This window comes from Macrobrachium nipponense, chromosome 36, assembly GCF_015104395.2.
Source record: "Macrobrachium nipponense isolate FS-2020 chromosome 36, ASM1510439v2, whole genome shotgun sequence".
Classification (NCBI taxonomy): domain Eukaryota; kingdom Metazoa; phylum Arthropoda; class Malacostraca; order Decapoda; family Palaemonidae; genus Macrobrachium; species Macrobrachium nipponense.
The window spans coordinates 57,218,993-57,245,449 of NC_087220.1; the positions used below are offsets into that span (position 1 = coordinate 57,218,993).

Genomic DNA, 26,457 nt, shown 5'->3' on the forward strand with positions numbered 1-26,457 from the left:
GAGAGAGAGAGAGAGAGAGAGAGAGAGAGAGAGAGAGAGTGCAGATGGAAACATTTCCAGCCCTGGATTGTTGTCAATGTACTCCATCGTTTTTGTGATGTTTTCACCCCCTTAACAACTCTTGTTCCATCTCTCTCTCTCTCTCTCTCTCTCTCTCTCTCTCTCTCTCTCTCTCTCTCTCTCTCTCTCTGTGTGTGTGTGTGTGTGTTTGCATCCTTGATCAGAATGCATTGTTGTTGTTGTTGTAGTTTGCAATCTTATTAATGCATTCTCCTTCCCTTGATCATGCTTTGTCATGCCTTGTCAGCTGGTGTGATGTATTATCCTCTCTCTCTCTCTCTCTCTCTCCTCTCTCTCTCTCTCTCAGATTGTATTTGCAACTTAATCTTTTATGTGGATTAATAAAGTCTGCCTCCTGAAGCCATTTAATCTTGGCGCGCGTTCATTTTTAACATAAGCTGTTTTATTTGAGCCCCTTTTGCTGTGAAAGAGCATTGTCTGGCTTAATTAAAGGAACTTGGCCACCCCCCCCCCTTCTCTCTCTCTCTCTCTCTCTCTCTCTCTCTCTCTCTCTCTCTCTTCTCTCGTGGAGGTGTCAGGTTAAAGGGAGGAAGACTTGGAAGGCTAATTATCCCAAGGGGTCAAAAAGATTCATTTCCGAGCAGGTAACGTTTCCTACAACCCTCACGTGATTCGTCTTATAAGTAATAACATTTAAGGTTATAAACGAACAATAGGATTGAAAACAACACATTCTTAAAGTCGTCCTTTTATTAATGAACCTTCAAATATAAAGCCATATTCATAAATATCATCTAGATTTCAATAAATTAGATTGTTGTTGAAGCGTCCGTTCGCGAAATCCGTTCAAAACTGGTGGTCCTCGATGATGTCACTTTAGTTCTCGGAACTGGCGCCTCCGCGGGCCCTACGCTCGTCCTCGAGCCTGGCGAACTCGATCTGGTCGAGGACGAACTGTGGGATCGGGTGGGGGAAGTGTGGGGCCACTGGCAGGAGGTCAGACTCGGGCTGGTATCCGTTCTCGTCGGCCACGAACTTCAGGTTGGCGACGCTGCCGTCGTCCTGGGTGTAGCTGGGAGGGGAGAGAGGGGTACCACAGGGTTAGTTTTAAGGACCCAGAATGTTTAGGGAGGGACTCCATCCCCTTCCCCCAGGAGCAGGTGAAAAATGAATGACTACGACCCAAGCATAACTTCTGTAACTAGGACCCAAATTATTTAGGGAACATTAAGACATTCCTTTCCTGGGTAACTGAGAATCACTGGAGTGCTGCAGGGCTACTGGCTAGGACCTGAATTATTTTGGGAGTGTTAGGACAGGTCTCTTATTTTTTAAGGGTAACTGAAACTCACTGGGATGCCTTTGGGTGGCTTACTAAGACCCATATTGTTTTGGAACTATCAGCTGGACGAAAGAGGGATACCTCAGGGGTACTACTAGGACCTGAATCATTTGGGATATATCAAGACAGTACTTTTTTTAAAGGGTAACTGGGAATCACTGGGTTGCCTTAAGGGGGTTAACTAGGACCTAAATTATTTAGGTAGCACAAGGACAACCCTTTTGAGGGTTACTGGAAGACAAGGGATGCCACAAGGGTACTAAGTAGGACCTAAATTATTCAAAAGTGTACAAAGACAACCCTTTTGAGGGTTCCTGGAAGTTACAGGGATGCCACAGGGGTACTTGCTAGGACCTACATTATTTAGGGACCGCAAGGACAACCCTTTGGAGGGTTTCTGGAAGTCACAGGCATGCCACAGGGGTACTTGCTAGGACCTAAATCAATTAGGGAATATAAAGCACTTTTTAAAGGGTGACTGAAAATCACTGGGGTGCCTTGAGTGAGTTCACTAGGACCTAAATTATTTAGTGAGTATTAGGACAGTCCTTTTGAGGGTTACTGGAAGTCCCTGGGATGCCTAAGGGGAACTTGCTAGTACCTGAAGTATTGAGGAAAACGCTCAGATGAATCCTGTTCTACACTATTTAATGAGCACTAGTATCTAGAAATTGTTAGGGTATCAGGAGTTAGAACGAATATGGACATTAGTAGGAAACAAACGTGAGATCTTTGATACTTAAAAAAATAAGGTTTTAACAAAACTACATTTTGGAATTTTCGGGTATTTAAGAAATTTGTAACTCAACTTTTAAGGGAACATTTAAACAAAAAAGTAATCTGTGACACTTAAAAATTAATATTTGTGCAAACCTCGTTCGTTTTGAGATTTGTAAGTAATTAAGAGATAAGAGCTCTTTACCTGAAACTTGGGGAAAATAAAAAAGTATTCTCTGACACTTGAAACTTAAATATTTTTGTTTTTGCAAACATCATTTGTTTTGGATTTGTAAGTAATTAAGAAATGTGTACCTTAAACTTTAGGGAACATCTAAGAAAATAGGAAATCTTTGACACTTAAAAAGTAATGATTTTGCAAACATCATTCATTTTGGGATTTGTAAGTAATTAAGAGATCTGTACCATAAACTTTTGGCAACATTAAAAAAAACAAGTAATCACTAGCACTCAAAAATTAATGTTTTTGCAAACATCATTCGTTTTAGAATTTGTAAGTAATTAAGAAATCTATGCATAAATCTTCAGGGAACACTTAAAAAAAAGTAATATCTGACACTTAAAACTTAATGTTTTTGCAAGCATCATTCATTTCGGGATTTGTAAGTATTTTTTTAGAAATCTGTGCATTAAACATTAAAAGAACATTCCATGGCTGATATAGGGGACCTAAAACTTCCAGAATCAGCACATTAAAGAAGATCTGTGCCTAAGCTTCTAAGGGACCATTTAAAAAAAAGTGTAATCATTGACACTTCAAAATGAATGTTTTTGCAAACCTCAATGCGATATTGCCGAATAATCTTTTCTTTTTTTAATCATGTTATTTATGTATCTAGACTGTATTTTATTGTCTATTCGTTTTACATTCCATGTCTATGGCCTTGAGCTGATATTATTATTATTATTATTATTATTATTATTATTATTGATATAGGGACCTCAAGACCTAATCACATTAAAAGAGATGTAATAAAGGTATCCATCTCTCTGGCAACGTCCCACTCGAAGAAGACCAAAACCCTCAGACATGTGACCCCTTGACATCCTACCCCCAGCATCCTACTTACCTCCACGATCCTATGACATTGGCGCCCCCGGTGGCCCCCTGGGATCCCGAGATGTGGACCTCGATCCCGTTCTCAGTCTCCCAGTCGCTGTTGTGGTTCCCGAACTCGTCCGGGGCGTGCTGGTCGTTCTTCAGGATCGCGGCGAATTTGGGGTTGGCGCCAGGAGCCTTGTCAGCCAAGGCGCTGACTGCCAGGAGGGATACTACGAGCTGGGGTTAGGGGGGGGGGGAGAGAGAGGTTGAGACATATAGGAAGGGCTTGATACTCCAGGGAAAAAACACATAAACACACACACACACAAGTTATACAGATACTTCAAGAGAGAGAATGATAGAGAGATAGAGAGAGAGAGATTTGAGAGAGAGAGAGAGAGAGAGAGAGAGAGAGAGAGGGGGGGGGAAACTTTATATTTAAGGAGAGAGAGAGAGAGAGGCAGAGAGAGAGAGAAAGAAGGTTTGATACTTCATGGAAAGAGAGAGAGAGAAACAGGTAAATTTTATATTTTAGGAGAGAGAGAGAGAGAGAGAGAGAGAGAGAGAGAGAGAGAGAGAGAGAGAGAGAGAAGAAAATATATTTTAGGAATAGAGAGAGAGAGAGAGAGAGAGAGAGAAGAAAATATATTTTAGGAATAGAGAGAGAGAGAGGAGAGGGGGGAAGAGGAGGGAGGGCACGGTACCACCCGGTTACTTCAGGTCCTTTTTTTTTCCTTTCTTTTTTTTGCCAATCCACAATCAACACAAACTCTTGAATTCTCAAGTCTATAGAGTACAAATCTCGGAAACTTCTGAGACATAAAGTCCCCTCTCAAGTATTGATTGATATTATCCAGTCTGAAGAGTCTTATTGGTCCTTTGAACCTGTTTTTGACTAATAATTTATTCTTGATACTGCCCTTTTTATGAAAACTATTAACAACTTTGTATAAGTGTAATGTCCGTTTGACAGTGGCAAACATATAAATTAATTTTATTATTAGAATTTCACTGAAGTAATTAATTTTCATAGATGGGATTATATTAAACTGTTTGACTAATATGTAATTTATTCTTAACATTAACTTTGTACATGGAAGGTCCATTTGACATTAGGAAACATAAATAATTAATTGCTTTATTAGAATTTCACTGAAGTAATCAATTATTCACAGATGGAATTAAATCATTTTGTTGAATAATTCTCTTATGAATTCACTGGAATTTCAATATCCTCTCCGATCTATACTGAGAAATATGGTCTTGACAGAATTCAGTGATTTTTTTTTCTAACAAAAGCGTCCATACCGTTTTGTTGAAATTGAATCTCGAGATAGTCTTAAATTAAATTCCAGCGGGAAAAAATATTTTCTTTTTTTCGTCTAGCAACAGAAATTCCTGGAAGCTGTAAGCGGAGAAAATTCTCTTGATGTTGTCCAGAACTCCTAACATTCTCTTTGAGTCTAGTTCTCGTGAATTTTTTTATCTAAAGACTCGAGTTGGAGCCGGTCTTTGTGTGTGTGTGTATATATATATATATATATATATATATATATATATATATATATATATGTATATATATGTATATATATATTATACACATTATGTATATGTATATTTGTATTATATATATATTTTATTATATATATGTTTTCATTATCATAATATTTATATATATTTTATTTATTTATATATATATATATATATATTATATATATAAATATATATATAGTATATATATATATATATATATATATATATATATATATATATATATATATATATATATATATATATATATATATATATATATATCTCAAGTACAAAAGGCCCATTAAAACACTTGTATAATGCTAAGGCCTATATTTCGGTGGACTAACTTCCACCCTTATTAAGTAGTGAATCAAGCAGAATCGCTACTTGATAATAAGGGTGGAAATTAGTCCACCGAAATATAGCAGACCTTAGTTTTAAACCAGTGTGTTTTAATGGGCTTTTGCACTTGAGATTATAATTATATGTATATATATATATATATATATATATATATATATATATATATATATATACATATGTATGTATATATACATGTGTGTGTGTATGTACTCAAAAGGAGAACGGCTATTGAATTTAGAATTCCAGTTGAGTCTCGTCAAAGAATATTGTATCGAGAGCAATGGAGCCAGCCTTCGTTGAGCATTTGAGTGAATCAGCATAAAACAAAAGAATGTCGAGTTGAAAGGTCTGTGAATAATACAGTCATTCTTGTATAAATCAGCAGAGTGACTGTCTACTTTAACAGTCTGTGAATAATGCTCACTGGAATGCAGCTTGAATTCTAAGATACAAACTAAAGAATGAGTTATTCAGACACACACGAAAACTTGAAAGGATCTGGAAGCACTTAGCCACGAGAGAAACTACTGTGACTCATATTCATTCGAAAGTAATTTGAATTCAGCGTAAAAATTAAGCATTTTCAGAGCATTTTAAAGCATAGACACAAAAGAATAACTTATTCAGACACATTTAAACTTAAAAATGGATGCTTAACCATTCATCTGCAACCATTTAAACACAAGTAACATAAACATCAAAATGGAAAAGTGGAGAGAGAAACTACTGTGATTCATACCCATTCGAAAGTATTTTGAATTTAATGTTAGAATTAAGAATTGTCAGAGCGTTTCAAAGCATAAACACGAAAGAATAACTTAAGACACATTTAAACTTAAAAGTGAATGCTTAACCATTCATCTGCAAGCATTTAACCACAAGAGAAACTATCATAAACATCTCAATGAGAAAAATGGATTCTATGAAAGCACAAAGCAATATTTCACTCAAGAAAACATAAATACACAAATATTCATCTAAAAGCATTTAACCACAATTATATGCTAAATCAGTATGAAAAAATAGAATTTTATGCAAGCACAAGCAATAATTTACTCAGGGAAACGAACTAAAATGGAAAATATAATCATTCCTCTAAAAGCATTTAACCACAAGACAAAACTAAAATGCGTAGTCTGAATAATAAAAAGTGAACTTTATGCAAGCACAAAGCTGCTTGCATGCTTCCTGAGGGCAGGCAGGCAGGCACCTAACATCTGAAAGCATTTAACAAGACAAACCAAATGCGACATCTGAATGACAAAGAAAGAATAATAAAAGCACAAAACTGCTTGCTTGCTTCCTGCAAGCAAGCAAGCTCCTTAGATCACTCACCACCAGCTTCATGATTGCTTTTCGTCGGGTAGGCCAGATCACTCTGATGCCCATTTGGGCACTCGACTCTCATTATATACCCACAGAATGCTTCGTGACCTCTCCCGGTCTCTGTGACGCCTGTCCCCCAGGTAAGATAAGGGCAAATGAGAAACGGGGGATGGGGGAGGGGGTTGGGGGGGTGGGGGGGGGGTGGGGAATATTTAGGGCACTTGGTGTAAGGTAAAGGAGTCTTGCCTTAGGGTTTGATGGTTAGGAGGTTGTCACTGCACTTTGATTTGGGGGGAAAATGGTAAGGAGATTTTAGTAAGGAGTAGGCAAGTAGATGGGTAACTGGAATAGAAAAATTGAGAAATGGTAAATTTATTAGATTACGAAGCTTGAAAAATCAAAATGGAAAAGGTTAGATGTGAGAGAGAGAGAGAGAGAGAGAGAGAGGGGGGGGGGGATGGGGGGGATGGGTAATTGGAAGTAGTTAGTGAATAGGAGAATTGAAAAATAGTAAATTTAAGTAGATTTCGAAACACGCAAAATAAAAATGGAAACGGTGAGAGAGAGAGAGAGAGAGAGAGAGAGAGAGAGAGAGAGAGAGAGAAAATGGGTCACTGGAAGGAGTTAGTGAATAGAAGTATTGAGAAATAGTAAATTTAATTAGATTACGAAGCTTGAAATATCAAAATGGAAAAGGTTAGATGAGAGAGAGAGAGACAGAGAGGAAATGGTTAACTGGAAAGGGTTAGTGAACGGAGAAGATAATATATCAGAAATTTCAGCCAATTACGAAACGTGGAAAATCAAAATGAAGAGATTAGATGATATTTTAAAGAAATGACGAATGAGAGAGAGAGAGAGAGAGAGAGAGAGAGAGGAAAGAAAATGGCGTCTGGGTAAGATGTGAGGAATGAGGTCCTGGGGAATTAGAGGAATGTAAACAAATCCTTTCCCTCTGTCAAGACGGAGAGACTGCCTTCTTATTTCTGCCGAGACTGGATATTTCTTAGGGACCACGGGATTGCCGTCGCCGCGCCGTCGGCCTCTGGATAAAAAAAACACAACTCAGACTGGGCAGTGAATGGGACCAACCCACCCCGTCCCCCCCCCCGCCCCCCCCCCCGCCCCCCCCCCCCATCCCCCTAAATCCTACTTCCAACTTGACACAAAAAGGAACTCGTTTCTAGACTTCTTTTTTTTGTAGGTCCTCGTATTTTGAGGTCACCCAATTGGCACCCCTACACCCCCTTCTCCCTCCTCCTCTCTTCTCCCTCTCCCTCTCCCTCTCCTTCTCCCTCCCCCTCCCCCTCCATTCTCCAAGGTCACGGTCAAGGTGAATAGGTCGTTCTTGTTCGGAATTTTGGGGTCGGAGATTTGGTGGATCGGAAAATTTGTATTTAAAATGAGAGAGAGAGAGAGAGAGAGAGAGAGAGAGAGAGAGAGAGAGAGGAGATTGGCATTTTGTGCACTCTCTCTCTCTCTCTCTCTCTCTCTCTCTCTCTCTCTCTCTCTTCAAATCTTATGATTATATCTGAGCGTGTTTATGTGTTTGAGAGAGAGAGAGAGAGAGAGAGAGAGAGAGAGAGAGAGACAGACAGACAACGAATATTTCTAAAGCATGTAGCAATATCCCTCGGAGATGCCAATCTCAATATCGAAGGGCAATTGAATCTTCCTGCGACCTTTGTGCCCGATGGAGTGTCGCCCCCTTTTGTTCGAATCGAGTCTTGGCTCTCGAGGTGGTGAAACCCTCTTGTAATGATATGTATTAATATATATATATATCTTATATATATATATATATATATATATATGTGTGTGTGTGTGTGTGTGTTGTATATCTTTATATATATATATATATATATTATATATATTATAATATGTGTTGTGTGTTTATAATAGAGTATATTAATATGTAAATTAATGCAGAAAAGACATATGTTTTATTGGCTGAGAAATATTGTTTTCCACGTTTATATTTTTCGTATTTATGTTGTATGTATGTAGGTATTGTATGTATGTATGTTATTTATGTATTTGTATTGTTTGTATATGTATGAATGTATGTATGTATGTATGTATGTATGTAATGTATGTATGTATGTATGTATGTATAAAAAATGTATGAATATTGTGTGTTCATGATTCCATACGTTTATACATGTTCTCTGCTCTCTCTGCTCTCTCTCTCGTCTCTCTCTCTCTCTCCTCTCTCTCTCTCTCTCTCATATATATATGTATATATATAGTATAATATATATATATATATATATATATATATATCAATATACATATATAGCCTATGTACATAATATATACATATAATTACATTACATATACAGATATACATATACGTATTATATATATCATTAAATATTAGGTAATTAATCATCAAAACAATATTTCGAAGTACCCGATGAGGCACATTATCTAATTACTCAAACGTTTACATTAGATAGAACAGGTAATCTTAATTACTAATCAAAGTCATTATATTGATGTATCTCGTTTTTTCCCAACTTAGAAAAAAATAAATAAAATTATTTTCCAATCAACAAAAGCCATTTATTGTTCTTTGAACCTTACTAATGATATGATTTAAAGTTAAATTCTATTTTTAACATTTTTCTTTAACAATTTAGTTGAGGAATGAAGCTGCTATCCCCCTCGTCACTAACCAGGCCACTTAACTCATAGATAAGTGCTAGTCACCCATTCAGATAGTGACCAGACTAAATGTTACTCGTAAATTATTTTTTTTAAAGATTTTGTCTGGCTTTTTTGTATGTTTTCCTACTCCCTTGTTATAGTTACCAGTGGGTCTGACCCACTACAGTCTATTAGCTGTCAGGTGTTGTCATTCATAGGTAAAGGGGGAATTTGGAGAAGTTTGTGGTTTTTTTCAGTGAATTTTGTTAACTTTTTTTAATTTCTCTCTCTCTCTCTCTCTCTCTCTCTCTCTCTCTCTCTCTCTCTCTCTCTCTCATATACAATTAATTTTTCGTTCTTAAACACACACACACACACACACACACACACACACACACACACACATATATATATATATATATATATTATATAAATATATATATAAATAGATATGTGTGTGTGTATATATATATTATTATTTATTTAGTGTATGTGTAATATATATATGTATACCTATATATAATATAATTTATATTTATATATAATATATATACATAATAATATATATAATAAAATATATATATTATGTATATATACATACATTTGTAGATATATATATATATATATATATATTTTATAATATATATATATATATATATATATATATATATATATATGAATATCATAATCAGTGAAATAAATAAAAAGGACTAAAGAATAATCCAAAATCACTTCTCAAAATGTATTTCATAAAACCGAAATGAATACAATAATAAATAGTTAATTAGTCATCTACAAATTAATACATTATTCCAAGCAATTCGTCGAAAGCTTGATTCCAAGTTGGATCTTCAGTTTCTCTCTTCGCGGGCCCGGCGCTCATCCTCGAGCCTGGCGAACTCGATCTGGTCTAGGACGAACTGTGGGATCGGGTGGGGGAAGTGTGGGGCCACTGGCAAGAGGTCAGACTCGGGCTGGTATCCGTTCTCGTCGGCCACGAACTTGAGGCTGGCGATGGAACCATCCTCCTGAGGGTAGCTGGAATGGGAAAAAAAGGTGTACCTCAGGGTGAATCCTTAGGGTCTTCGAATATTTGGGGAGTATCAAGACAGAAAACTTATATTCTACTATACTATTATTTTCATTTAAGGTTGAGGCTGGAGATGGATCCGTCCTCCTGAGGGTAGCTGGAAGGGAAAAAGGTGTACCTCAGGGTGAATTCTTAGGGACTTGAGTGTTTTGGGAATATCAAGACATAAAATTATATTGTACTATACTATAATATTCATTTAAGCTTGAGGCTCTGGTAGTGGAGCCGTCCTCCTGCGGTAGCTATGAAATAATGAGTGGGGTACCTCAGCGTGAATTCTTAGGGCCTTGAGTGTTTAGGGAGTATCAAAGACTTAAAACTTTTACTTGAATTATTCTTTCAAGCTAAGATTGTAGGCCCAATGCTGTCTCCTCAGGGTAGTTGGGAAATAAAGAGGGGTACCTCAGGGTGAATTCTTATGGCCTTGAGTATTCATGAAGTATTCATACATGAAACTTGCTTCTTTAATCTTTTGAAGTTAAGATTCTAGGGCCAATACCGTACTCCCGAGGGTAATTGAAATAAAGAGAGGTACCTCAGGGTGAAATCTCAGGGCCTTGAGTATTTAGTTTAGGAGTAATTAATGCATAGAATTTACTGGTTTTTTCTTTTTAAGTTAAGATTTTAGAGCCAGTACTGTTTTAGGATCCCAACCCAAGATCTTTAGACTGCTAATTTTTTTATATTTTTTTTATTTTTACGTAATCTTATGACTTCTCTACTCTGGAGCCTTTAGGCCTTTAGGAGTGTTTTAAATTTTACCAATGCTACGTTCTTTTACAAGACTTGTTCCTCAAGAACCCAAAATGTTAAAGGGAATGACAACCCCCCTTTAGGGTAACTGGGAAAGAAAGAGGGGTTCCTTAGTGTGAAGTTCTATCAATGCCATTTTGCTGGGAAATGAAGGTGGGGTACCTCAGGGTTACTCACAGTGACCCAGAATATTTGAGAGGGGTATCAGGACCTAGATTAAACGTCCAATTCAACATATCCTCAGTTCCAGTGACATTATCCAGTGTTTACCTCCATGAACCAATGACATTGGCTCCTCCATTCTCTCCCTGGGACCCGGAGATGTGAACTTCGATTCCATTGGCGGCTTCGAAGTCGCTGTTGTGGTTCCCGAACTCGTCCGGGGTGTGCTGCTCGTTCTTCAAGATGGCCACCACCACTGGGCTGGTCAGGGGTCTTTCGTCAGCCAGAGCCACGGCTGCGAAGAGGGCTACCAGAATCTGGGAAAAAGGATTTTTGTGAATCTCTTCAATTTAGGCTGTCAGACCAAGCAGTGGGGCACAGAATCTGGGAAAGATGATAATTTTAGCAGTCTGAGTCAATTTCCTGTTGGTGGAGACTGCATAAGGAACACACTGCTTAAAGCTTTTGAAACGTGTGAATGAGGTAGTGACTATCATCATATTTTCAGCACAGGACCAGCCCCCTGTTGGTGGAAGCTGTGCGAAGGATTTGATTATATTGGATAAACTAATTTAAAGTTCTTTGACATCATATGAGTAATGCCCACAACGTTTGAAATATGCGTATGGGACATTGACTATTATTTTCATTTGACTCTTAGAACCAAGCTCCTTTTTAGTGGGAACCGTTAAAAGTAGATAATTGTATAAGATAAAAACTCAACTCAAATTTCTCTTAACATCAACAACTCCCAACTCACCAGCTTCATGTTTGCGGATGCACCTGGTATTGATGAACTGTGCTTCCTCAGGTCACCCTAGTCCTTTTTATACCCAAAACTTCCAGGTAGGACCCTTCCCCCTTCAACGCCCATTCATCTACCGCCGGCGGGGAATGGGGTATATTTGGGTATCCGGGTATTCGTGACCCTGTGGGGGTAAATTGTTGTTGAAAGAAAAGTAATTTTTGTCGTTGGAGAAAAAAATTGACACTTGTTTTATAATCACTCGAGCATCTTATCAAATCATGGTCAGTGTTGCAGACTTGATAAACTGGTTTTAGGGTGATTTACTCTCTCTCTCTCTCTCTCTCTCTCTCTCTCTCTCCTCTCTCTCTCTCTCTCAAACCACGAAGAAGCCTAACTTAGATCAAAACAGTGTTATTTCCCAATTTGAAAATCTTGAAATAGCTTTTATTGCATTCCCCATCTCTCTCTCTAGTGCATCCAAAGGCTCTCTCTCTCTCTCTCTCTCTCTCTCTCTCTCTCTCTCTCTCTCTCTCTCAAACCATGAAGAAGCCTAACTTAGATCAAAACAGTGTTATTTCCCAATTTGAAAATCTTGAAATAGCTTTTATTGCATTTCCCATCTCCCTCTAGTGCATCCAAAGGCTCTCTCTCTCTCTCTCTCTCTCTCTCTCTCTCTCTCTCTCTCTCTCTCTCTCTCAAACCATAAAGAAGCCTAACTTAGATCAAAACAGTGTTATTTCCCAATTTGAAAATCTTGAAATAGCTTTTATTGCATTCCCCATCTCTCTCTAGTGCATCCAAAGGCTCTCTCTCTCTCTCTCTCTCTCTCTCTCTCTCTCTCTCCTCTCTCTCTCTCTCTCTCTCTCTCTCTCTCATCAAATCCACGAAATAGCCTAACTTAGAACAAAACAGTGTTATTTCCCGTTTCGAAAATCTGAAATAGCTTTTATTGCATTGCCCTCTCTCTAGTGCATCCAAAAGCTCTCTCTCTCTCTCTCTCTCTCTCTCTCTCTCTCTCTCTCTCTCTCTCTCTCTGTCCTTTAAGGTCGTCTGAAAGGGAATCTGCGTCAAGGCTGTTTAGACTCGAGTTTCTTCAGCTGTTGGTCGAAATTGAGGTATCAAGGTCTCTCAAGGTATGTAGGTCTCAAGATATTTCCTTTTTCTAATTTTTTTTGGGGTCTGAGGTTATTTTGATATCGAGATCCATTTGGTTCGTTTCCAACGGTCTTTAAGTTGACGTTTTATTCTCAAAAACCGCTCGTTTTCAGTATCTTTGGGTTTTGAGATAATTTTATATCAAGATACATTGTTTTATTTTAAGAATTAGGTCAATATAGGATTTGGTCTCAAAGCTGATGATTTGGTTTTACGATCATTTGGTCTCAAAACCTTTTTGGTTTTACGATTTTTTAGTCTTTTGGTCTCAAAGCTGATGATTTGGTTTTGCGATCATTTGGTCACAAAACCTTTTTGGTTTTACGATTTTTTAGTCTTTTGGTCTCAAAACCTTTTGGTTTTGCAAATATTTGGTTTCAAGCCGTTTTGGTTTCGTTGTCATTTGGTCTGAAAATATTTTGGAATCGATATCGTTTGGTCTTGAAACCTTTTGGTTTCATGATCATTTGGTCTCAAATTTGGTTTCAAACCTTTTTGGTTTCATGGTCGTTTGGTCTCAAAATATTTTGGTTTCAAACGTTTTTTGGTTTCATGGTCATTTGGTCTCAAAATGGTCTCAAAGCCTTTTGGTCTCCAAATATTTTGGTTTTAAAGCTTTTTTGGTTTCATAGTCATTTGGTTTCAAAACCTTTTGGTCTCATAATATCTTGGTTGCAAAGCTTTTTTGTTTTCATGAGCATTTGGTCTCAAAACCTTTTGGTCTCCAAATATTTTTGTTTAAAACATTTTTGGTTTCATGGTCATTTGAACTCAAAACATTTTGGTCTCAAAACATTTTGGTTTCAATCCTTTTTGGATTCATGGTCATTTGGTCTCAAAACATTTTGGTTTCAATCGTTTTTGGATTCATGGTCATTTGAACTCAAAAACATTTTGGTTTCAAAACATTTTGGTCTCAAAACATTTTGGTTTCAATGCTTTTTGGATTCAAGATAATTTAGTCCCAAGACCCTTTGCCGTCATGATCATTTGGTCTCTAGGCCTTTTTGGTCTCAGACTTCTGGTCTCGAAAATCTTTGGCTTTGTCGTTCTTTTTGTCTCAAAACCTCTCGGGTGTTAGAATTGAGGTCTCCAAAAAAATCTTTTGGTATCAGGGTTCTGTGGTCTGAAGACCTTCATATGTGTGTGTCTGTGTGTGTGTATATATATATATATATATATATATATACTATATATATATATATATATATATATGTATATATATATATATATTTTATATTTATTATTATCAATATCTATTTATATTATTATATAATTATATATATAATTAATATATATATATTAATTATATTATAATCTATTTATGTATAAACATAAAAGCAACGCCCTCAGAATCCATAAAGAATTAACGACAGAGCAAATGGGATCAAGAGAATTTTTAATTCCAACAAAGCAACATCTGATTTGATCCATCTGTAAATACTGTTTCAAGCCTTTTGACTCTCTTGTTGTAACCTGCCAATCTCATTTGGACGTTAATCACTTGAAGATAATGAGCAATTAATCACACCAGATTTATGTATTTAGTTAGTGATTTATGTTGTAATAATAATAATTTAAAACTTTAAGGATAGCTTTCGGGAATCTGTTCGGTTCTTCTTATCAATCTCATAAGCAATCCTTAAAGTTTTAAATATAAATATATGTACATTTACATAACTGTGGATTTGTTTCTACATTCGAAGACTCGTGCTACTATGAGGATATTTTAATAATATAAACTAATATAATAATAAATAATAATAATAATAATAATAATAAGAGGTTTAACCTAGGTTTCTATCGTTCTAGGTGTGACGCCACGGAATGCCTTAGGTGTCATCAATATGACCTGGACGTTTTTAAGAAGGTAAATGAAATTTTTATTGCATTTCTATGATTGTTATATGTACTTGAGTGTTTTCATTTTAAATCGTCCCCCCCCCCCCCTCTCTCTCTCTCATTCGTGATCCTAGAAGGTAAATTAAATTAGTCTTGCATTTCTCAATTGTTAAATGTGCTCGAATGTTTATTTTGAAAATCTCTCTCTCTCTCTCTCTCTCTCTTTCTACTCTCTCTCTCTCTCTCTCTCTCTCGCGGTCCTAGAACGTAAATTAAATTAGTCTGGTAATTTTCAATTGTTATGGGCTCGAATGTTTATTTCGAATTCTCTCTCTCTCTCTCTCTCTCTCTCTCTCTCTCTCTCTCTCTCTCTCTCTCCGAATGACGCAATCATTTTAACTCACAGACCCTGGCCTGATTTGCATGCAAGCATTTTTGCAATGGGGCGAGTTGTGTCTTTGTGATCTTAAAGGTCTCCAAATGCAACTTAAGTGAGTTGTCTTTGCAATCTTACATGTCCATAAATGCATATGTGTTGTCTTTGACATTTTTGAGGTCCTTGTATGCATCTGAAGGGTTGTCCTTGCAATTATTGAGGTCCTTTAATGCAACTGAAGGGTTGTCCTTGCAATTAGAGGTTTATAAATTCAAAAGAGTTGCTTTGTCAGTCTAGAGGTCCGTAAATGCAAATGAGTTACTTTTTCATTCTTGGTCCATGAAGCCAACTCAACGAATTGCCTTTGCAACCTAGAGATGCATAGATGCAACTAAGCGAGTTGCTTTTGCAATATATGGGTCCATAAATGCACCTAAAGTGAGTACCTCTTGCAATATAGGGTCCTATGAATGCAACTGTTTTTGCAATCTTGAGGTGCATAAATGCAATAAAAAAAGTCGTCTTTGTAATCTTGAAACCCTATTAATGCAACTTCGTGAGTTGTCTTCGTAATCCTGTTGCAAGTTTAGAAGATGGTAATGTCCCCATAATGCCCACTTAATACCCACTTAATACCCCTTGTTTTATCCGGGCACGTGACTCAGAATCACAATATCCTAGACTGGTCGCTTCTCGTCTCAGCAGACACTCCGTTCCTGTTGTATGTTTAGATGATAATGCCCCCATAATACCCCATAATGCCCACTTAATACCCACTTAATACCCCATTTTTATCCGGGCACGTGACTCAGAATCACAATATCTTAGACTGGTCGCTAAACGTCCACGACACCCCGTTCCTGTTGTATGTTTAGGAGATGATAATGCCCCCATAATACCCCATAATGCCCACTTAATACCCACTCAATACCCCATTTTTTATCCGGGCACGTAACCCAAAATCACAAGATCTTAGACTGGTCGCTAAACGTCCACGACACCCCGTTCCTGTTTCAAGTTTAGGAGATGATAATGCCCCATAATACCCCATAATACCCACTTAATACCCCATCTGTTATCGGGGCACGTGGCCCCGAGGAGTAAGCCGCGGGAGTAACCAGACACAGTAGATGTGACAAAAGACATTTGGGAGAATTACTCGACAATTCACAAGTCCGACCACGAAAGTGTATGATATCCCTTTTTCGCTTCGTTTTATTTGCGGTTTTATGGGTTCGTATCCATTCCTGTTATCTCCGGTGCATAGTACGTTAGGACATTCTCTCTCTCTCTCTCTCTCTCTCTCTCTCTCTCTCTCTCTCTCTCTCTCAGAGAAACTGGTTTGGCGATTCGATAGTGCAGTCGATTCGAGGTCGGAAGAGCTGGTGGGCAAATTAGGCTCTCTCTCTCTCTCTCTCTCTCTCTCTCTCTCTCTCTCTCTCTCTCTCATTCTCCGTCTCTCTCTCTCTCTCTCTTTCATTACACAGTCTCTGTCTTGATTATTTTATTTTTCTCTTCCCTACTTCCCTGTCGACCTTTTTTCTTTGTTTTTTGCCTCTATTCTTAATACTTCTCTCTCTCTCTCTCTCTCTCTCTCTCTCTCTCTCTCTCTCTCTCTCTCTGAGCTTTTATCCTGCTTTTATTTATTTGCTGTTAATACTGCTTTTTTCAAGTGGAATAATTAGAAATTTATCCTCACTTGAATATCCTTCTCTCTCTCTCTCTCTCTCTCTCTCTCTCTCTCTCTCTCTCTCTCTCTCCATCAATTACAGTTTTATTCCTCGTAATTTATCCTGATATTTCCGACATTCTCTCGTATTTAGGAATGAAACTTGTGGCGTCCACATGAGTTGGTCATTGAAATATTTCAAAGAGAAAGCTTGACATTTTTTTCTATGATTTTTTAAGATTCTAACTCAACATTCCACAGGTTAAAATGTCACTGAATATTTTGCTTATAACTTTTAAAAGTTTCGTTGAGCTGTTCTATTATATAGATATTTAAATTCTCGTTCAATCGTTTGGATTTGCTTACTGTCTTCATCGAATTGTTTATATTGGCCCACTGTGTCCTCCCCGGTATCTTTATGTGGGGTATTAAGAGTGATAAAGACTTCTGTCTGCTGAACAAACATTTCTAGCTCAGGTGATAGCGGACTTGTTCTCCTTCCTACCTCCCTTTTCTCCTGTTCTTTCTCCCTCTTCTTCTTGTTCTTTCATTTCCTCCTCTTCTCCTTATCATCACTATTATCATACCTTCTTCTGATCACCTTATTCAATTCCGGTCCCTTGAAGGAATTCAGATTTGATTATTTGTGAATATATTCTTGTCTTCTTCTTCTTCTTCTTCTTCTTCTTCTTCTCCTTCCTTCTTTCTTTCCTTCCTTCTTCTTCTTCTTCTTCTTTCTTTTGCTTGTTCATTTCCCCTATTTCCTAACCTTAATTGAATTTCATTATTCATTTCCATTAGCTTCTCTGATCACCCATTCAGCTCAATCCCTTGAGGAATTCAGATTTGTTATTTGTGAATCGAATTCTTGTTTCTTCTTCTTCTTCTTTCTTCTTCTCTTCTTTCTTCTTCTTCCTGGTTCTTTCTGCTTCTTCTTCTGTCTTCTTCCTTCTTTTCTTCTTCTTCTTTCTTCTTCTTCTTTCCTTCCTTTTCCTTCTTCTTCTTATTTGCTTCCATTTGCTCTTATTATCCTTATGATCATTATCAATCATAGCTTCTTCTTGATCAACCATATTCAGCTCCAATCCCCTCTTGGATGGAAGGAAATTCAGATTTTGATTATTTGTGAATCTATTCTTGTCTTGTTCTTTCTTCTTCTTCTTCTTCTTTCTTCTTCTTCTTCTTCCTTCTTCCTTTTCTTTTCTTCTTTCTTCTGCTTTCATTTTCCATCTTAATTCTCCTTATATGATCATTTTATCATCATTAAGCTTCTTCTTGATCACCTCTTCAGCTCCAATCCCTTGGAGGAATCAGATTTGATTATTTGGATGAAATTATTCTTGTTCTTCTTCTCTTCATTCTTCTTCTGTATGCTTCTCTTCTTCTTCTTCTTCTCCTTCTTCTTTCTTCCTTCTTCTTCTGCCTTTCATTTCTCTTATTCTCCTTATGATCATTTCTCATCAATAGCTTCTTTCTGATCACTATTCAGCTCCAATCCCTTGGCCGGAATTCAGATTTGATTTATTTTGTGAAACCAATTTTCTTTATTGCTTTGTCTTTTTTCTTCTTCTTTCTTTTCTTTTATTATTCTCTTCTTCTTCTTGCTTCTCCTTCTTCTTCTTCTTCTTCGTTCCTGGCTTTCATTTCCTCTTATTCTCCTTATGATCAATTATCATCATAGCTTCTTCTGATCAACCTATTCAGCCCTCCAATCCCGTTGGAGGAATCAGGATTTGATTTATTTGTGGAATCTTATTCTTCGTTCTTCGTTCGTTCTTCTTTTCTTCTTCTTAATCTTCTTCTTCTTCTTCTCCTTTTCCTTCTTTCTTCATTCTTTCTGCTTTCATTTTCCTCCTTATTCTCCTTATGATCATTAATCATCATAGCTTCTTCTGATCACCTATTCAGCTCCAATCCCACTTTTTGGCGGAATTCAGATTGATTATTTGTGTGAATCTATTCTTGTCTTCTTCTTCTTGTTTCTTCTTCTTCCTTTCTTTCTTTTTCTTCTTCTTACTTCCTTGCTTCTTCTTCTTCTTCTTCTGCTTTACATTCCTCTTATTCTTCCTTTATGATCATTATCATATGTTATTCTTGATCACATTCAGCCAATTCCCTTTGAGAATTCAGATTTGATATTGTGAATCCTATTCTTGTCCTTCTTCTTCTTCTTCTTCTTCTTCTCTTCTTACCTTCTTCCTTCTACTTCTTCGTCTTCTTCTTTTTCTGCTTTCATTTCCTTTATTCTCCTTTGATCATTATCACATAGCTTCTTTCTGATCAACCTTATTCAGCTCCAATCCCTTGGCAGGAATTTTCAGGATTTGATTATTTGTGAATCTATTCTTGTCTATCTTCTTCGTTCTTTTCTTCTTCTTCTTTTGCTTCCTTCTTCTTCTTCCTTCTTCATTCTTCTTCTTCTTCTTGCGTTTCATGCTTTCCACTTTCCTTGTTATTCTGCCTTATGATCTTATTTCATCATAGGCTTGCTTCTGATCACCTATTCAGCCTCCAATCCCTTGGAGGAACATTCAGATTTGTGATTATTTGTGAATCTATTCTTGTCTTCGTTCTTTCTTCTTCTTCTTCTTCTTCATTCTTCTTCTTCTTCTTCCTTCCTTTCTTTTCTTACTTCTTTTTCTTCTGCTTTCATTTCCTCTTATTTCTCCTTATGATCATTATCATCATAGCTTCTTCTGAATCACCATTATTCAAGCTCCAATCCTTGGAAGGAAGTTCAGATTTGATTATTTGTGAATTTCGTCTTTGTCCTTGCTTTGCTTCTTCTTCTTCTTCTTCTTCTTCTTCTTCTTCTTCTTTCATTTCTTCTTGCTTCTTCTTCTTTCTGCTTTCATTTCCTCTTATTCCCTTCCTTATGATCATTATTCATCATAGCTTCTTCTGATCCACCTATTGCCAAGCTCCCAATCCCTTGGAAGGAATTCAGATTTGACTTATTTGTGTGAATCAGTATTCTTGGCTTTTTTCCTTCTTCGTTCTTTCGTTCTTCTTCTTCTTGACTTCTTTCTTCTTCCCTTCCCTTCTTCTTCTCTTCTCTTGCTTTGCATTTCCTCGTTATTCCTTCCTATTGATCAATTATCATCATAGCTTCTTCTGCTCACCTATTCAGCTCCAATCCCTTGGAGGAATTCAGATTTGATTATTGTGAATCTATCTTGTATTTTCTTATTCTTTTCTTCTTTCTTCTTACTTTCTTCTTCTTCTTCTTCTATCTTCATTCTTCTTTTCTTCTTCTTCTGCTTTCATTTCCTCTTATTCCTCTTATGAAATCAGTTTCTCATCATAAGCTTCTTCTGATCAACCTATTCAGCTCCAATCCCCTTGGAGGGAATTCAGATTTTGATTTATTTGTGGAATGAATCTATTCTTGTCTTCTTCTTCTTCTTCTTCTTCTTCTTCTTCTCTTCTTGCTTTTCTTCTTCTACTTCTTTCTTCTTCTTCTTCTTCCTGCTTTTCAGTTTCCTCTTATCTACCTTATGCTCATTATCATCATAAGCTTCTTCTGATCACCTTATTCAGCTCCAATCAAGCCCCTTGGAGGAATTCAGGATTTTCTGATTATTTGTGAAAATCTTATTTCTTGTCTTCTTCTTTCTTTCTTCTTCTTCCTTGTTCTTCTTTTATTCTCCTTCTTCTTCTTCTTCTTCTTCTGCTTTCATTTCCTCTTATTCTCCTTTATGATCATTTATCATCAATTAGCTTCTTCTGATCACCTATTCAGCTCCAATCCCTTGGAGGAATTCAGATTTGATTATTTGTGAATCTATTCTTGTCTTCTTCTTCTTCTTCTTCTTCTTCTTCTCTTCTTCTTCTTCTTCTCCTTCTTCTTCTTCTTCTTCTTCTGCTTTCATTTCCTCTTATTCTCCTTATGAGCATTATCATTCATTAGCTTCTTTGATCACCTATTAAGCCTTCCAATCCTTGGAGGAATTCGATTTGATTATTGTGAATCTATTCTTGTCTTCTTCTTCGTCTTCTTCTTCTTCTTCTTCTTCTTCTTCTTCTCCTTCTTCTTCTTCTTCTCTGCTTTCATTCCTCTTATTCTCCTTATGATCATTATATCATATTGCTATTATCTGGATCACCTATTCAGCTCGATTCCACTGGAGGAATTCAGATTGATTATGTTTGAATCTATTCTTGTCTTCTTCTTCTTCTTCTTCTTCTCTTCTTCTTCTTCTTCTCCTTCTTCTTCTTCTTCTTCTTCTGCTTTCATTTCCTCTTATTCTCCTTATGATCATTATCATCATAGCTTCTTCTGATCACCTATTCAGCTCCAATCCCTTGGAGGAATTCAGATTGATTATTGTGAATTCTATCTTGTTCTTCTTCTTCTTCTTCTTCTTCTTCTTCTTCTTCTTCTTCTCTTCCTTCTTCTTCTTCTTCTTCTGCTTTCATTTCCTCTTATTCTCATTATGATCATTATCATCATAGATTCTTCTTTGATCACCTATTCAGCTTCCAATCCCTGGAGGAATTCAGATTTGATTATTTAGTGAATTTCCATTCTGTCTTCTCTCTTCTTCTCTTCTCCCTTATTAAATTCTTTCTCTTCTTCTTCTTCTTCTCTTCTTCTTCTTCTTCTTCTTCCCTTCTTCTTCTTCTTCTTCTTCTTTCTTTCCTCTCCTTCTCTTTCTCTTCTTCTATTGAACCCTTCTTTCTTCTTCTTCTCCTCTCCTTCTTCTTCTCTCTCTCCTTTTCCCTTCTCCTTTTTCTTCTTTCCTTCTCTCTTTCTTTCTTCCTTCTTCTTTTCTCCCCTTCTCCTCCTCCTCTCTTCTTGTTCTCTTCACTTCTATCCTTCTCTTCTCCTCTCCTCCTCTTCTTCTCCTTTCTTCATTCTCCTTCTCCTTTTTTCTTCTCCTCCTTTCTTCTCCTTCTCTCTCTCTCCTTCTTCTTCTTCTCTCTTCCTCTTCTCTTTTTCCCCTCTCTCTCCTTCTTCTTTTTCTCCGTCTCCTTCTTCCTTCTCCTCCTTCTCTCCTCTTCCTCCTTCTCTTCTCCTTCATTCTTTTTGCTCTTCTTCTCCTCCTCCTCCTCCTTCTTCCTCTTCCAGACAGCAGGACAGGAGTGAGGGGAGACCCACAGCTGCATCTGATTCGAATACAAATTGGTCTTCATAAGAATGTTTGCTGTGGCCGGATTTTCCTATTCTAATCCAGTCGAGAAATTATGCCAATCACTCCTGAGGGGGAGGGGGTGGGGGGAGGAGGAGGAGGAGGAGGACTCGCTTTTATTGTGATTGGATGAGGAGGGAGTCATTAGGGCGTCTTTAGGAGCCATGAAAATTCGGTCTTCGAGGATTATCTACCGCGAGGCTCCTGCGAGGAACTCGGTATTGGCACTTGATTAAGAAACTATGAAGATAAAATATTTGAATTGAGGACTACTGGTTTAGAATGGGCTTTTATTTTCCTTTTTATGTGGTCTTCAGGAGATTGCTTGGAAGGTATGCTTTTATTGGGCCTTAATGAAGAGGCATTGCAAGCGTTCTTTGCAATGATTTTCACCTCAAATTATTTTTTAGAGAAATTCTAACTGGCTGAAAACGACTTGTTTTAAAACTTGAGGTCGATGATAAGGGCATTCTTATGCTCGTAATTGACACCTAATTAGGACCCCTCCAGTCAAATAGTAAAGTAGATATTTAAATTGACCAGCTTTCAGGCATTCCTAATTGGGGCATTAATTCTGGGCATTCCTAATTGGGGCATTAATTCTGGGCATTCCTAATTGGGGCATTAATTCTGGTCGTTTGGTTCAAATCCTCATTAGTTGCTTTTAATGTTTTTTTTTAACCCTTGAATGGTAATGATTGAGACTTAGACTTCAAATAATGACATTAAAATAGGTTTGTGCATCTGCCTCTAGTTATCCATGACGTCCTTCAGGCCTGGGCTACATGGGGATACTAGATTTACCATTCATTAGCCCTTGCATCTATAAAGGAAAATTGAATTGATTTAAAGTTATCTTAATTAATAATGTCTTTTCAATTAAGACTTAAATTTGAAGTCAAGGCACTGGATTCTCTCAGGCCCCACCCACTTCCCTCCAAACCCCCTCCCACTTCACTCCAAGGATCCTCCCTCCCCTTCCTCCAAGGAGCCTCCTTCCTTCCAACCCCTCTCCCTTTCCTCCCAGGTCACTCCCTCCTCCAAGCCCATTCTTCCCCCCCCGCCCCTCCCTCCAAGGATTCTCCTCTTTTCCCTGGGTCCCTCCCCCTTTCCTCCCATTCCACCCCTCCCCTCCAAGCCCCTCTCCATCCTCCCAAGCCCCTCCCCATCCTCCCAAGCCCCATCCTCCCAAGCCCCTCCCCATCCTCCTAAGCCCCTCCCCATCCTCCTAAGCCCCTCCCCCATCTCTCCCATCCCATCCCAAGTACCTATAACCCGACGAAAGCAGCTTCTCGGAGCCCAATCAGTTACTCCAGTTATTATAATTATTTCTCGAATTTACCGAAGCCAGTTTCTGAATGTGTGATTACGTGCCGAGGAATGTGATTGGTCACGATCAAGGACACCCTGACCCCACCCCATTCCATCCCCCCCCCCACCCCCAACACCCCTCAAAGACTGAACCGGCATTTCCATTGGTCATTAGGGAAACTGGTTGCTAAATGTCTTATTTTTTTTTTTTATTAATTTTTTTTAGTAACAGTTTGTGTTTGTTTTCCTACATTGTTGGAATTGGGCTTCAGTTGCTAAAGGAGGAATATATGAATATATATGTGTGTATATATAAATATATATATATATATATTATATATATATATATATATATGTATAATGCATACAAAAATCTTTATTTATAATTGTCACTTGCAGAGGGAAGTTTTAACTCGTACTGATTTTATTTCATAATACATATGATTAATTTATTTTTCTGAAATAAACTGGTTCTCTTGATCATTGGAATGTATTAAGATGTCAAAGGTGAATTTCTAGTTAACGTGACATCACTTATTGATATCATAACTGACATCACTAATTATTGTCATAGTTGGCTCCAGGATTCATGTCAGAACTGTCATTAATAATATTTTCTTAACTGACATTTCTTGTAATGTCAGAACTGATGTCACGAAATATAACTGACATCATTGTCAGAATTGTTATCAATAATTGACGTCCTAACTGACGTCACAAATTAAGTTATGACTGACATCACCAATTATGACTTGACATCATCAATGGTGTCAGAATTGTCATCGATAGTTTTGTCATAACTGACATCATTTATGTCGCAACTGACATCAGGAATAGTTTGATAACTTGACATCACTGATCATGTCAGAAACTTTCAGTGCAAAATACCATAATGCTGTTCTCCTTGCATTTTGATACTTTTTTTTTATCCATTTATATATTTATTAATATTTTCTTTTTTAATAAATGGTATCTCTTCTTCCTCTTTAGTATCTCTTCTTCCTCTTCTTTAGTTCCTCTTACTCCTTCTTAATGAACACTTTAATATTCTTTGGAAAACTTGAATGAATTTCAAGTCAAAGGCCCATTTGGCTCTCGATCAGCTGATCAGCTGACATGTATTGCGTCATCGTCTGGTGGAGATGACAGTTGATAGCTGGAGGTCATTTTTCTTGAAGTTGATTGTGTTGGTGAATGGTGGGGGATTACGGTGGTGATGGTGAGAGGTGGTAGTCATCCTCCTTGAAGTGAGTTATTTGTGTTGGTGATTGGTGGAGGATGGTGTTGGAGATAACGGTGGTCATGGTGAGAGATGGTGGTGACCCTCTTCAGTTAAGTTATTTGTGTCGGTGAATGGTGGAGGATGGTGATGGAGATAATGGTGGTGATGGTAAAAGATGGTGATCATCCTCCTTGAAGCAGGTTGTGTTGGTGGATGGTAGGGGCTGGTGTTGGTGATGATGATGATAATCTCCAACTCCAGTCCCCACCAGTGATGGTGATTGATGGGAACTGGTGTTGGAGATGATGATGGTTATAATGATGGTGGTGATAGAGAATAGATGGTGGTTTTCCTTCTTGGAGTAAGTTATTTGTGTTGGTGATTGGGTTGGGGGGGAGGGCTTGTGTTGGCGATGACGATGGTGAGAGATGCTGGTGGCTATTGTGGTGATGGACGAGCTGTTGTTGGGTTATAGTGGTGATTGTGATGTTGTAATGAAGATGCTGATGTTATACTGATGGATGGTGACTGATATTGTTATAATTAGGATTAAATTGGGATGAAGACACACTTGTTATGGTTTTAGTAATTGTTGGTGTTATAATCATCCCTTATGTTATGGTTGTAATAATTGTTGTTGTTATAATCTTTGCAACAACATTGATCTGAAAATTGAAGGACAATGCAGAAATGTCACAACAACTTGGCAAGTAATTTGCATAAATATTTTCATTAGAAAATTATCACAAACAATTTTCCTTCCTCTTCTGTAGATAAAGGCTTCAAACATTTATTAATGGTAATGCATACTTTATTTTAGAAAATATCTTCTACAATTTCGTCTCCTACACGTTACTACAGCAAACTAATATATTAATAAATTAATAAATAAAGACAGTGGTGGGTTTTGGCACTAAAAACGTAAGAACAAAAATTCGAATGAAAAATCCTAAACTTCGAGGTCGTCTCTATTCTTCAAAGTCTCCTCTGTTCTGGGGAAAGTCCTTTTGTCCTTCAGGATCTACTTCTCCTCAGAACTGATCCCTTCGCGGGCCCGGCGCTCGTCCTCGAGCCTGGCGAACTCGATCTGGTCGAGGACGAACTGTGGGATCGGGTGGGGGAAGTGTGGGGCCACTGGCAGGAGGTCAGACTCGGGCTGGTATCCGTTCTCGTCGGCCACGAACTTGAGGCTGGCGATGGATCCGTCCTCCTGAGGGTAGCTGGAAAGGGAAAAAGGTGTACCTCAGGGTGAATCCTTAGGGTCTTGAGTATTTGGGTAATATCAAGGCCAAAATCACTACTATATTCATACGGGCTACGATTTTAGGGCCAATACTATCCTCCTAAGGGTAGCAGTTAAAGAAAGAGGGATACCGCAGGGTGCATTCTTAGGGGCTTGAGTGTTTGGGAAGTATCAAGACCTAAACGTACTACTATATTCATTCAAGATACGATTTTAGGGTCCATTCCATTCAAGAAGCATTCGAATCCAAAATATTTGTATTCAAACTGCTAGTTTTTCTCCATAAGCCTATGGCTTCTCTACTCTGGAGGAGTTTAGGCCTATAGGTACATTCAATCAAGCTCAAATTGCATTGCTACTGCTATTTATGAAGCATTAAAGCCAAAAATATCTAAATTCAGATTGCTAACTTCTCCTCCATAGACCTATGACTTCTCTACTCTGGATCTTTTAGGCCTACAGGTCTACTTTAAGTTTTACCAGTGCTACATTCTTTTACAAGACTTGTTCCTCAAGGACCCAAAATGTTAAAAAGGTAGGGAGGCCACCCCACTTCAGTGTATTTGGAATAAGAAGGGGTTCCTCAGGGATGTTTACAAGGACCCAAATGTTAAATGGGAGGGACAACCTTCCTTTAAGGTTGGCTGGAACAAGAAAGGGGTTCCTCAGGGTTAGTAACAAGGACCCCAAAAGCTTCAAACTGATGTTATCCTCAAACTTGGTGACAATACCCAAGCTCC

The 26,457-nt window shown here is 37.6% G+C and overlaps 3 protein-coding genes across 4 annotated transcripts in view; all 3 read right to left on the reverse strand.

The window, feature by feature from the left end:
* Positions 1-753: 753 nt before the first annotated feature.
* Positions 754-6,486, reverse strand: LOC135203706 (cuticle protein AM/CP1114-like). Its single transcript, XM_064233607.1, has 3 exons — positions 6,375-6,486; positions 3,172-3,380; positions 754-1,093 (listed from the first exon to the last, which is right to left on the reverse strand). Exons 1-3 carry the CDS (start codon positions 6,426-6,428, stop codon positions 898-900), a joined length of 459 nt encoding a protein of 152 aa, XP_064089677.1. The 5' UTR covers positions 6,429-6,486; the 3' UTR covers positions 754-897.
* A 3,256-nt stretch (positions 6,487-9,742) lies between these two features.
* On the reverse strand, positions 9,743-11,825 carry LOC135203345 (cuticle protein AMP4-like). The gene is made up of 3 exons (XM_064233085.1): positions 11,780-11,825; positions 11,128-11,336; positions 9,743-10,052 (listed from the first exon to the last, which is right to left on the reverse strand). Exons 1-3 carry the CDS (start codon positions 11,786-11,788, stop codon positions 9,866-9,868), a joined length of 405 nt encoding a protein of 134 aa, XP_064089155.1. The 5' UTR covers positions 11,789-11,825; the 3' UTR covers positions 9,743-9,865.
* Positions 11,826-25,269: 13,444 nt separating this feature from the next.
* Positions 25,270-26,457, reverse strand: part of LOC135203346 (cuticle protein AMP4-like) — a 2,023-nt gene continuing 835 nt past the window's right edge. For both annotated transcript variants that reach the window (XM_064233087.1, XM_064233086.1), the window contains exon 3: positions 25,270-25,694. In XM_064233087.1, the coding sequence (XP_064089157.1) occupies positions 25,496-25,694 (199 nt within the window). In that variant the 3' untranslated portion in view covers positions 25,270-25,495. The remainder of the gene's footprint in view (positions 25,695-26,457) is intronic.

Coding starts and splice junctions, on each gene's coding strand:
- LOC135203706 (XM_064233607.1), bottom strand. CDS start 6,428: ATGGGCATCAGAGTGATCTGGCCTACCCGACGAAAAGCAATCATGAAG. Junction 3,381..6,374: donor AAGCAATCATGAAGCTGGTG/GTGAGTGATCTA, acceptor CCCTAACCCCAG/CTCGTAGTATCCCTCCTGGC. Junction 1,094..3,171: donor AATGTCATAGGATCGTGGAG/GTAAGTAGGATG, acceptor CTCCCCTCCCAG/CTACACCCAGGACGACGGCA.
- LOC135203345 (XM_064233085.1), bottom strand. Junction 10,053..11,127: donor AATGTCATTGGTTCATGGAG/GTAAACACTGGA, acceptor TTCCCATTCCAG/CTACCCTCAGGAGGATGGTT.